Source organism: Varroa jacobsoni, unplaced genomic scaffold, assembly GCF_002532875.2.
Source record: "Varroa jacobsoni isolate VJ856 unplaced genomic scaffold, vjacob_1.0 scaffold_1267, whole genome shotgun sequence".
Taxonomy (NCBI): domain Eukaryota; kingdom Metazoa; phylum Arthropoda; class Arachnida; order Mesostigmata; family Varroidae; genus Varroa; species Varroa jacobsoni.
In genome coordinates this window covers 1-12572 of record NW_019214169.1, presented here as the reverse complement: position 1 = coordinate 12572, position 12572 = coordinate 1, and the positions used below count along the sequence as shown (strand labels likewise).

Genomic DNA, 12572 nt, shown 5'->3' with positions numbered 1-12572 from the left:
CTTCAAAGCATTATAAAATATCCGGTTTCGTTGAGCGCGCCATGTTTAATCCAGATTAACTCGACGACCTGTTAATCATGTTTTTCGTCTTAGGTCGTCCTCATCCAAGGATTATTCTTACCCTATTCTATGCGAGTGACATCTGTGTAGCTTTCCGCAGTGGGAACGTCGGTCTTCCTAGATAAATGCGCAAACGCGGCGGCCGTTGAGCCGCTCTGGCGTCTACTGCACCTTTTACATTAGCTTTAACTTGTGAGTATTTGTAGTTCTTTTTTGCGACATGTACTCAAAATTGAAAGCACTTATCAGGAGACTTCGACCAATCACAGCCGGCATTATTACATACACAAGAGTACGATTGTTTTATTAACATACTGAGTTAAAAACGTCCTTATCGTTCTCTTTCTGTTTGTCACATCGTTGTCGACAAACTTCACATTTAATAAGATAAAAAAACATTCATTCAGACGCTACTATTATGTCTAACTAATAACTGAATGTATTGTCTGTAAGCTAGTAAAAATAAGGTTGGCTAATCGCGCCTTGTCGATGGCAGGAGGCCGCATTGTGTTGAAAAATTTCTAAAAAAACAGGTTGTGTACAAGCAAAATTCGGAATTTTCTATCATCATATATAACATAGAAACCATTAGTGTTTGAAGAAACACTGTTCGAAAGCAAACGTTTTTTTTTTTTTTTTTTGATTATAGATCGGTCGCTAAAAAGGTGTACAAAGCTATTATCGTTTCGTTCAAAATCTATGCGTGTATTATTCAGTGAATACCATAATTATTTTTCGGTTTACATTTTCCACATGTGTATTTTTACCATTTCTAACCATAGCGAAATGAGTCTAGCAGAGACTTGTTGACATGTCAAGGTGTACTTATTTCGTGTAGGACGTCAATCGCGCACGATCGGTTTAGTTATGGCTGTTAATTACGTGCACACACGTTAATAAGGCCTCACATTATTTTTTTTTTCAGTGTTTAAGTTAAATAAATCTTCACTTGTCCCTTCATATTTGCCAATGTCGTGATGTACGAAAGTGCACCTCATTTTAAACATGTTATTTGTGTCCTGAGCACACGGCTAATTAAACATCGCACGTCTCTTTCAGACTACGACGAACCTCTGCTCCGAATGATGATGTCCTCGATGATTAGTTATTCCTAGTCCTGACCATAAATGAATGATTGTATCATTCTGACCATCCATCTCGAGACTCCATTAGCTCCCGGGCATTGTGGCGATTTACAAAGAAGCTTCGAATGAAGTCGCGCTCGTCGAGGACAACTTGTCCACCTAATAACGATGACACGATCGAAGAGAATAGACTTTGCGTGTGTTCCTCGAGATCGTCTAAATGCTAACAAGCATCCCCACACAGAATTAGTTTGTAAGAAATATCTGCACATAGAGGTCGAACACTTAAATAATAGATAAGTCCAATTTAATGATAACATAGGGGTAGATAGGGTTATGTAGGCTACGGAATGGGCTGTCTTTGTTTGTGTAGTTTGGTGCATTTTGGATTGCTCGACCCTCTACGGGTAAAATTTAAGCAGTTGGACACAAATAAGCGTTTTATTCGATAGATGCCAACTGAAGTGCAAAGAAATGAGATTGCTTGCTTTTCTTTCTATTACGACTTTAAAGTTAATGACCCACTTCAAGCACCTTTTTGACCACTATCATAGGTAAGTAGTGTTTTGTAGAACATACTGAGGTACCGTTTCTCTTACGGCAATGGTTGCTATAAGCCAAAGTCACGGAGAACGTTGTTCGGTGGCGTTAAGTAGATTGCGCCCCATATCGCCCCATCTTCCCCCGCTTTCAAAATACGTCATATAGGCCTCAGAACTTGCTACAGCAAAAAGTGCACAGCAAGGCAGACAAAAAGCCTTTCAAAGCGGGTTATGTTCTCGTGTAAATGCATGCTTATTTGAAATTTGAGTTATTCACCCGCGCGGGTAAAACTTACTAACCTGATCGGCATCTGGTAAAAACTGCACCCCGAATAGCCAAGATATTTGGAGGTGATCTTCATGGACGCGCATAGAATAATCCGGGCTAACGTGTAAATATTCCACAGGACATTGCTGACACTGATCGATACCATTCAGGAATTTTTTCATACAGCGCTCAACTGAAATCACCTACACGCATTTGATGGCCGATCATTTAGCTGGTAGTCATATAGACTAAATATATAATTTGAATTTTACTAGCGGCATTATTCTTGTCATGGCTTCCTTTCAACACTAGACGAAGTCTGCGCGCCTCCAAATTCACAGCCGGATTAGTAATCTGGCTGGAAATTTAGACGAATTTAGACCTTCAAGATGAAAGTTCAATGGTACTCTAACAAAAATGGACCTTTAAGACGAGCGAAACGCCGTATCGTACAGTGGGATCCTATGTTAGTTTTCAACTATACTAACTTCACGCTACTAGACAGTATGGGACCCATACGGAGACATCAATGGTAACTATTCGTCGAACAATTAAAATTTACGCAATTGAAAAAAATTGAATTTCGGTGCTTCAGCTCTATCGTGTCTTAGTACTTACAATATTAATATAAAAGTATACTTTGGGCTGGTAGGTCAATAAACAGGCTCACCCAAAGTTCCTTGTCGTCACCGTCTGTGTTATGTCGTACAGTCTGAAGTATAACGAAGTGCTCATAAAGCAAGAAGATATCCACGGGCTCGAAAAGTTTCCCCCAGTCGACACTTTCTAAGAGAACGGCGTCGGAAATTCGAAGACCCTCCGTAAACGCGTTCTTCATCACGAGTAGAGTGCTTTTTGATACGTTAAAGCTCAAATTCGATATGTCACCAAACTTATATTACATGTTGGTAGTATACACTTGGAGCACGCGATTGAACTGAATACTACTAATGTAGAAGCAGATTAGGATTTATTCATCAAGGTAACTGGAAAGTTGTACAGACAGATGCTCGGTAACTCAGTAAAGAGCAGAGAATCAGTAAAAAAAAAAAGCATGAAACTACTCAACTGCTTCTGTAGTAGCGTTTTCTAAATGTTCGATTCTTATTTTTGTATATATAATCTCTCCTTAGCTTTTGTCAGTGATTAGGCGCATTCATTTAAACAATCCTATCGATGGATTTGCACACCCAATGGCTTGTGTAGCAAAGGGTAACGTAGGTTTTACGAGGTACCTTGAATTCTGCTGGGGATAAACTGGAGTAATGATTGGCATGATGTCCCAGGGCATCTGGGTCACCGACCAAAGATGCGGGCTGGCACCGTATCCTTCAGGAAGAAGCATGACAGGCTCTGGCCATCTCCACTGTGACATCACTAGAAAAAACTTGTTGACAATACGAGCAGCACCTGCTTTCGGGTATATTGTACAGACCTTCGCCACAAGTATCGCCCATGATATCCCACCAAGGTAACCTGTAACATACACCGGTATTCTGAGCACAATCCCAAATGAATGCTAATTGGAGGTTGATATATATATATATTGGCACACCCTAGCGAGAAGAAAACCGTTGCGCGAAAATTTTTTTTAGAAAACATAGCTTTTTACAATGATAATTCTTACGATGCTTAATTTTTGGCCTGATCGAAAAGAATTTTTATTAAGGACGTTTTTGCTTACCTAGTGTATGAGAATATATTTTATGACACTTCGCCCAGAAGCGAATAGTCTTTAAGGCCAGCTGAAACACGCGATAGCGGGGCACGAACCTTAAGACAACTTCAGTTACCCTGTATCCATTCAGCGAGCGTATACAGCGAATGTCTGTTACCAAACTGATCAATACACCGGTAGAGAGCACAAGCGTCAAGTAGGAACCGTTACATATATTCATTTTTTAGGCAAGCTGTGATCTTACTAAGCTGTTGAAATATAAAAATAAATGAAAAAATAAAACATAACCAAACTAAGATTATGTTACTTCTGGGTTAAAATGGCGTAATCCTGCAAGACGCTTCTTGGAAAACTACCGTTGAATATATGTGAGAACTTGATTGAGAGAAGGGGGTGACCAAATTATCGTTCAGCCGTTTCTTTGATTAATTGAATTTGATTGAAGGCTTCTAATACCTTTGTAGGTATTATAAACAGGTTCTACATTAGTAGTATATGCACTAGTATAATAGGACTGACCGAAAAGCTGTTGTTTACGTTTAATTGTACTTAACTGTTATCATTGTATGTTAAATTATTAATTAAATGTATTGATAGATAAATTTAATTATTTATCATTTCCAAGCACCACATTCGCAGCTTTGCTAAATATTCATAGTTATATTAGTTACAATACCGAGTTACAGAACATTAACAACACTACATGATATACAGTTTTGCTTCAGCCGTTCCTTTTACTTTTTTTGACTTTCCAAATTTCGATCGCACTTACGACGTCCCTAAATGTATGTAGCTAAGATAAGGATAAGGATCAGGGAAGCTCCAAGTGCGCAGCCTTTTTTGGCGAAAACTAAAATGATGATTAATCATCCTTTAAATGACCATTTCGATACTGGGTGTGGCAGTTTGAGTTCTGAGTGATACAGACTAAATATACGTTCGCTAAAAATTAGAAATCAACAATTATACCTTTCGATAGTAGAGCTGCTGAGAAGGTCCAGCTCTCGGGAGATCTCGTCAACTTCTGCACGAGCGAAGACAATATCTATTCCGAAGTTTCGACAGGTGACGCGAATCACGGGTACAAAGGCCAGCGGAAGAACACTCAACTTGGTAAATTCATGAGGGTACTGTTCTAACTTTACTTCGGATGAGTCCACGGTGCATATGGAGTCAATGAATATAAAAAGCTCATTTAATAGGCTACATTATTATTTAGTAAAAATGTTTAGGGTCAAATATATAATTGAGTAGCATAGCATTTCCGTTCGTTGAGATAGTTTACTCAGTCGGTTGTTTTTCGGCAAAGTGCTTTTATGCGATGTCTTCTTTCTACTTAAGATGCGGATTAATCAGTGAATGAAACATTATTAAAATACTGGATTGACCTGACTAAGACTGACTGGCCGCGCCTACCCACTGACCAACTTGGGGAAACTTGTGAAGAACTCTTCACGGCTTATCCAGCGAGGGCCAACGAAACAAAGATCAATATCAGAAGTTACGTCCTGCACACCCAACCTCAACGACCCAAACTGACGCATCCGAAATGAGGGTGCCCCGTGGAGTGCCTCTCGAAGTCCCTTCGCGTCCATGACATGATAGAGCCACGTCTTGAAGAGGCTGAGCACTCGATTGGTAACCTCGTACCGTTCAGAAACTTGCGGCGGACACTCAAATTGACCACGTTGATATAGTAGCTTAAATTCACCAATTAGTATTAACTATGTTAGCATATATTGAAAAAATCTGTAAAAATAGTAAACGGGAATTAATTTCAATATCATGGCGAAGTTTCCGCAACATATTTTTAAATATTTTTTTTCCCAACTGTTTATGTTTGTCATTCGAATATGTGCAGCATAATAATTGGCTAAATAGCAAGCACAAAGGAATCTCGGCCTGCTCTTCGATCAGCTGTCTTCTGAATGGACAAACGCAAGTTCTGAAGGTTCGGTAACTGTGTTCGATCTTGGAATTATAGAACTTGCCAGTAACTTCTGGCTTGGCAGACTATAGTGACTTTTAACAGTTCAGTAATAGTCAAACAAACTTATTAGTCAAAAATTATGTGCATCTATGTATGGTTTGTTCTTCGGTTGATGAGGATATTTTAAGCAGCGGTTTTTGAAGCAACGTGTCAGACAAAGCGTCAGACTTATTATTTCTATTATTGTCACATATGATCACGTCCGACGTAATCGTAATTCTATATGTTTTTTGAGATCCGATCCAAAGATGCAGGTCTTCCGTTGCTCTTGAAGAGAATTTTCTAGTGTTGCTGATTGCAATGACTTCGTTTGCCGTCGCCTGCCCAGGTTTAAGGCTCACGCCTTTTTCTTTTTTTAAAACACAACCAACGAAACTTTCGCTTGAGAGCTGTTCGTGTACTTGTCCACATAGCAAACGATTATTGCTGGGTAAGCAAGCTGTGCCGTAGCAGGAAACCCATTGTGCATTTCCAGTTTCCATTGCAGAGCGTGAAGTTTTGATGTAATCCTTAAAAGTACCTTGACCTTTGTCTGTTCTACTGCTTTTGGGAGTTACTATTATTCCTGAATGATGTTTCAGAATTTGTTTTCAGAACTCAACACGCAGAGAGAGTTCTGGATGATTTGAGTCGGTAAAATAAGCGAAACAATTATAGAACTTATATTTGTGACAGTCGTGTATTTCTATATTTTGTGACAATACAATTGGATTCACACTCGTCGTTAGAGGTACCGAAATTATCCCTCGTTGTATATAGGAAAACTCAGGTATCTATTTCAAAACGATAGTAAAAAGTCTCAGTACATTACGCCAATGATTCTGGTTAGAGTACAGTTTAATTTTAAGAAAAAAATCAATTCATTCGTGTGGTAAACAATATTCGGGAAATTGAATGAAAGGTTTTAATTTCTTGTATGCGAAACCTTTTTTCATTCAACTAAATAAGTTATGTACACGTTTTTTCAAATATCATGCAACTTGCCAACCATCACGTTAGAATCTGTCCTGTCGCATGGGTAATTCAATTGTCAACAATTTATTTCCAGACAGAACTACACGATATAAAGGTTGGACAGGGCATTGGCAAGTCAGATGTCCCGTCTCTTTGCCATAAGTTCACTCTGTATTGCCTAAAGCGCAGCCAGAGACAAAGAGGCACTGTGACCTTAACGCCGATGGTGTTCTAAATTAATGGACATTTCAAACAAATGGTCGGGGCCCTTCTAGAAATGGCCAACGATTATTTTTACATTCATGCAACAAGTTACGTTTCCACTAAGCTCTTCATTTTACGTTCTATTCCTACGGACATCCTAAATCCACCCATCAACTAACAAGATTAACATGATAACAGCATGATTTCGAGCTGGACCGCTAGGTACATATGTAAAAGAGACCACTAAAAAAAAGACCCTCGCTGACTCATCTACAAACCTATTTCTTGATGATCTGACTAGCTCGTGATTCAGTCCTTCCATAACACCATATTGACTTCATGCAATACATGCTAGACCTGAATACGAAGCGCTGTACAAGGGTAACAGAAATAAATATATTAAATCAATACAGACATTTATTGGCACAAGCCATTTAAGTGATGTGCTCCAATAGCAGGCTTCCACCACCATGCTCGGGCTTCATATGCACACGAGGAACTCGACGGACCTGGAACTAACCGAAAATAATCTTCGGCACTATGCATATACCGTCTGAAGTCGTTGAGCTCATTGGAATCAACGGAAAAAGCGATGATAAGATCCGCCGATATTTTCCAAGCATACCTGTCGCAGATTGTGCGCCAAATGACAGTATTCGACGGCACGGCTGGGTTGCGGACTGCTCAGACGTAAATTCAGGGGGCCAGGGGGAGGCCTCTCATCTTCATAGTTGTGTTCCACCTGATGCTTTTCCTGGAAGCCGCTCTGAGGGTCGCCCTGTTCAGGATTCCCTTCAGCATAGCTACCCCCTGGAGCCATTTGCTGCGGTCACTCACCGAAGTCCAGCATCCATCCGGCTCACTCTTGGCTTCGTCGTTAGAAGCGTACCGGTTGCATACAGAAACCGCAAAAAGTTCTTTGCACCTTAGTCAAGCATTTTTCCAGTATCAAGCATCATTCGTACAACAATGCAAGGTGTATTCTTAGAATTTGTTTTGATATAGTATTTGAATAGTTAGAAAAACTTTGAAGTTTGAATAGTTAATAGGTTAGTTGGCTTGAGCGAAGAGAATCTCTCGTTTGCAGGGCATTTACCCTAAGGCAGGATTGCTTAATTAAAGATTCGATCGATGCCTTTGTTACCTAAAGATGTACAGTAATTACAAGAAGTGCAATCAGTAACAGTTACCTACGAACGGGCGTACCATATCAACCACATGGTTGGCCTGTGTATATAGAGGATGTAGAGCAAGTCTGATGATTTATCATATTGAGCATCCGATACCCATAGCGATTAACAACTTGCCACTCATCTCTTACTATGCATTATTTCTCAATTAGAATCAATATTTACTAGGCGATCAATAATATCAGAACTTCAACTTGATTCGAACCTTTTACATATTAGTAATAACTTAATTAAAAATAGCACTACTCTACGCTTGCTGCGTGGTCTGGGACTTATATAGGGGAGATGTTTTCAATTTGGCTGATATTAAAATCATCTGTCAGTTCCTCGTATTGGTTTCGTGCGTCTGTCCCTAACATGTAATTCAACTTCAATATGAACGTAGCATAGCTGTGGTTGTATTATTTTGAAAAACCACGCTGAAGATCCCTCTTTAATGAATCAACACCGTATTAATATTGTTATCATGTACTCTGGACAAGGTCTGACACATACAACGTCCCTTCACGCATCAGATACGCTTTATACGAAGTCGTCATCTGGCTACATTCGTAGAAAATAGAAAGGAGTTAGAAAATTATTCTTTGGCCGAAAGAATCGTTTGTACGTTACATGGATGGTTAACCCCTGGGGTTACTCATAGAATATGTATGCACATTCATATGCCTTAAATCTCTGACAGCATCAATGTTAAGGTTTCTATGGGGATAACGACTTTTGTTCCATGGCGTTACTTTCGTTTCGGGTTTTCCTCTCGTGAGCTACACATATCTCCACCGATGAACCGAGTACGACAAAACGCATTGTTAGTGAACGTTCGAAATATTACCAGTTGGATAAATGGAACGTTCTGCGGCAGCTTATAGTCAAGCAGAGACTCTAGCCTCTAGAATAAGGTCTAGCCTCATATTCTTCAAAATTGATTTTTATTTTTCAGTACTTAGCGAGAGCTAATTGTTTGACTAACACGTGACAAAGTATTTTCTCTGTGATAGTTTTGTCTTCTCGAAAATAAAAACCATCACCTGTACATGCACTTCACTATACGTATAATATATAGGAATGTTGCAGTCTACCGTTTTCAATAACATTTATTGAAGTGTTAAAACAATCGCATATTGTGTCGTTTATGCACACGCCAGACTCCCCGTAGATGTTACGCGTCATGACTGATCAGCCTGTAAAACTAATGACAGTTAAATAAATGTGTAGGCGCAAAATGCTTTCCGAACCCGCTGATCGATAGTAGGATGTTAGAGCGGTCTCAATCAACCAGGTCACAACGATCACAAACATTTATTTTGACGACCGTATCAAGCTATTTTGTAGCCTAATGGACAGCTTCTAAAGCAATTAGCATGAAGTCTTTTTGACTATTTATCGGCGAAACAGCTGACGAACTCTTCCCCTCCGGCTTCCAGCCGTCGATCAATGCCGATGCCCCCACGCCAACACAATGAGCCAATGGAAAAGCTATTAGTAGAAAAGACTATGTAATTACACTATATTTTGTTAGGTAGCTGCGTCCCGCGTCTATTGCACTAGGCAAACAGTGGATCTGGCGTGTTAATTATTTCTCAGCTTCACATGGAGTACCTTTTTTCCTTTAAAATGGTTAAAAAAAATAACACTAAAAACTATTCCAGTTTGTCAGCCTATTCGAAGTAAATAAACATTTACGTGTAAATAGCTGACACTTTCTAGCAAAATTGTAAAATATAATCGTTCTTAAAATTATTAAAAGATAGATAGCGTTTAGATAGAAATGCAAGACGAGCGCAAGATGACCTTGTTAAACGAAATAATAATCATGAGTAGCTGCTCGTATTGAAACACGATCACGGTGTAGCGTTTTTCGAAGTTACGAAGTTATCCGCTAGTCTGCCTTGTACCTGGCCGGTAATTCACGCCGTCTGAGTCGATTTTCAACTTTACCGCTGTGCACAGCCACTCGTTCTGTCATCGATTCCGAGCGTTTTCTTTGTTTTTGTTACAATAACTAGAAATAGTTTATGGACAAAAGTAACCCGCGAAGACCTTAAGCGTTAAGAAAACTCGTTGATTTCGACTTTAACTAGAAGCGATCAAATCTTAAACTAGCCGCTCAAAGTAAGCATAAATGATGCAACAATCTGAATGACGAGGCACAAAAAACAAAGCTAACATTTGTATTGTCATAGTTAAAAGTCCGCTTCCTTCTTTTTGCAGACAGGCAGACTGGATGACTGATACGAGTTGTAGCGTGTCACACTTACGATGACCTGAAATTGTTTATTAATGGAATTTGCTACCTGTCAGTCATCATTGCTTATATGATTCCTACAAGAGCTCCATAAAAAAATATACCTTCGAAAATAGAGAACATGTTGGCAACGGGCTCCTCATAAAAAAACAACAGGTATCTTCTGCAGTTATTCGTAATCCAGTTATCTCGTTAATTTCAATAGTTATATGATCGAACCTAATACTACTAGTAACACCTTAAGTACGTGTCGGCTCTTGACCTATATTTAAAAAAACGTTATCTTTGCCCCAGCAGCTGATGTGTTCCATGGAGAACAGCACTTATGGTCTTGGTGTGTTGTTTTGTGGATGTTGTCATACAAATTTAACAATCATTAAATAGATTTGGTGACAATCGAAGCGCGTGAGTTTAATGAAACTGGGTTGAGGCTAACCAACGGGTGGGACAGGGCGTCTCGGCTATTTTTTTCGAACGAATACAAGGCATGAACCTAGGCAAGGAAAAACCTAAATCCGTCTTTGTGTTTCGATTCCGTTGCTTGTTCGAATACGAACGACTTGTAGTCGATTTTTTTTTTATGTATAGAGCTGGTTGCAGCGATAATTTTATCATACAGAAGTAAGTTGCATCAAATCACAATATTTTATTTATATGAACTTAAAAGCGGTACCGTTTTCTTAAAATTAAAGGAAACCTTATGCAGTTAGTTGGCTGTTGTAGCGACTGTATGCAAAAAAGCCAATTTATTTTGTCTTTTTAGGGGCCAATTGTGCGTCACTATACGCTACTAAAGAGTGGAGATGACTAGACTCGTGAGCCAGTCACGCTCCGAAAGCTTGACGTTCGTCTGGCCAAAGGGGCAATTACTTTCATTTGACGCACCGAAACTGCCGGCGGCCGCTTCTAACGGATCAGAGGGACATTAGCTGCGTTCAAGAGTGCGACAATCAACGTTGTGGAAGTTGTTACAAGTCGCTCGGGTCATGGCTGACCTCGGAGGACTGGTGCGTGCGGTGGATCGTGTCGGCAGCCTGTGTCATATTTGCTTTTTAACATTACACATGCAAACAATCTTCATTCTGATCTTCCATCGGCACTTTATTAAACGTAGAGCCCAATTAAGGACAACAAAAGCCAGTAAGAAGTCATGGGTTTATCCAGTATTGCTGCAGCAATAAGCGAAACCATGGCGAAGTTCAATAGCCTATTTATTTTATTATTCATAGCGTCAGCATTATCAGCCCCCTAACAGCAACATGGTTTTGGTACATTTCAATATAATTACAGTTTATAGAATTTAAACAAAACCTAAACACATTCTATAATATATATATATATAATGTTTTCTTGTATTATTCACACTCAGAAATTTGAAGACCCTATTTTAGGATCTGATGGTCCGCATAGGGTGAACGTCATTAGGAGGTCTCTTACAAACAACTATTGGCCAGTTTTATGTGGCGTGCTAGTTCGTTCAATATCAGTATTCGCTGCGGATATAGTTAGAATAAGTCCACCTGGCTGAAAGGGATTTCAGAGCACAGGTTGCTTCGCCGTTTCAGTAGAAATTAAATGTTCATTTTAAAGATTAGTAAATTTAAGTGTTTGAACGATCGGTTGCCGAAAGCAAATTGTGTCCTATTGTAATTGTTTTTTTCTTCTCTTTGATGTCGGCGGTTGTTTGTAACTTCGTTCCTGTGCAAGACAGTGAAAAATGCAAGGATTGCTCACGGCCCGAGAAATACAGCGTCCACAAGTGATCTTTCTGCGAGGAGACGTCACAGGACTCATTTTATTTGTAAGGCTGTCACAGGGTCAACAGATTGCACCTGTTTTAGTCGTACTTAGCAGAAATCACGCTCAACCACCGGCTCTTAACAGCAAGCTTGAAAACTGGTAATTTTTGTTTTAAATTTGCAGATCCGCGACGCAGATCAATTTGGACGAGCACCTCGGTCCCAAAAAGAATGTCTCTCGGTATCAGTGAATTATTTTGATAAGATGACATGAGAAGCCAGTAGGTTTAATGTTGTAAGCAAGGCTATAGAAAATAGCCTTATAAGCAAGAAGAAACATTTTTACCTTAATCAGGCTTGGTTATTTTTCCCTGAATTTCAAATTCTCCATGCGTAACAACCTCGCTGCCGAATGGTTAATAACTAACAAGTAACGAAAGCCAGCAGAGTTAATCTAGATCAAAGATCAACAGTATACAATAATAGCTTTAAATGTTATTATAAGGCTATTTGGAATATGCTGTATTTAGATCAAAAGATATTTTCCAATGGCCAATAGAGATATGTCTAATGAATGTATTAATTTAATATGACTCCCTCCGATTTAAACACGGTTTCAA

At 39.3% G+C, this 12572-nt stretch overlaps 1 protein-coding gene and 2 long non-coding RNA genes across 7 annotated transcripts in view; 1 reads left to right on the top strand and 2 right to left on the bottom strand.

The window, feature by feature from the left end:
- LOC111268239 (uncharacterized) overlaps positions 1 to 12566 on the top strand; it is a 23665-nt gene extending 11099 nt beyond the window's left edge. Inside the window, exons 1-4 of one of the 4 annotated variants that reach the window (XR_015314122.1) lie at positions 1308 to 1398; positions 10977 to 11353; positions 11921 to 12014; positions 12137 to 12566. This is a non-coding gene — a long non-coding RNA (uncharacterized LOC111268239). Of the gene's footprint in view, positions 1 to 93; positions 253 to 1119; positions 1226 to 1307; positions 1399 to 10306; positions 10370 to 10976; positions 11354 to 11920; positions 12015 to 12136 lie in introns of those variants that run through there. The other 3 variants (XR_002685080.1, XR_015314123.1, XR_015314124.1) reach the window with 3 other exon arrangements.
- Positions 970 to 4196, bottom strand: LOC147752415 (poly(A) polymerase gamma-like). 2 transcript variants are annotated; one of them, XM_086971602.1, is made up of 3 exons: positions 2626 to 4196; positions 1988 to 2158; positions 970 to 1368 (listed from the first exon to the last, which is right to left on the bottom strand). In XM_086971602.1, the coding sequence occupies exons 1-3, from the start codon at positions 2791 to 2793 to the stop codon at positions 1201 to 1203; spliced, it is 507 nt and encodes a 168-aa protein (XP_086827728.1). In that variant the 5' UTR covers positions 2794 to 4196; the 3' UTR covers positions 970 to 1200. The 2 variants fall into 2 exon arrangements, with proteins under 2 accessions (XP_086827728.1, XP_086827729.1); XM_086971603.1 differs by having other exon boundaries at positions 1226 to 1304.
- Positions 7181 to 7695, bottom strand: LOC147752414 (uncharacterized). The gene is made up of 2 exons (XR_015314125.1): positions 7407 to 7695; positions 7181 to 7296 (listed from the first exon to the last, which is right to left on the bottom strand). It is a non-coding gene; the product is annotated as an uncharacterized LOC147752414 (long non-coding RNA).
- Positions 12567 to 12572: the final 6 nt, after the last annotated feature.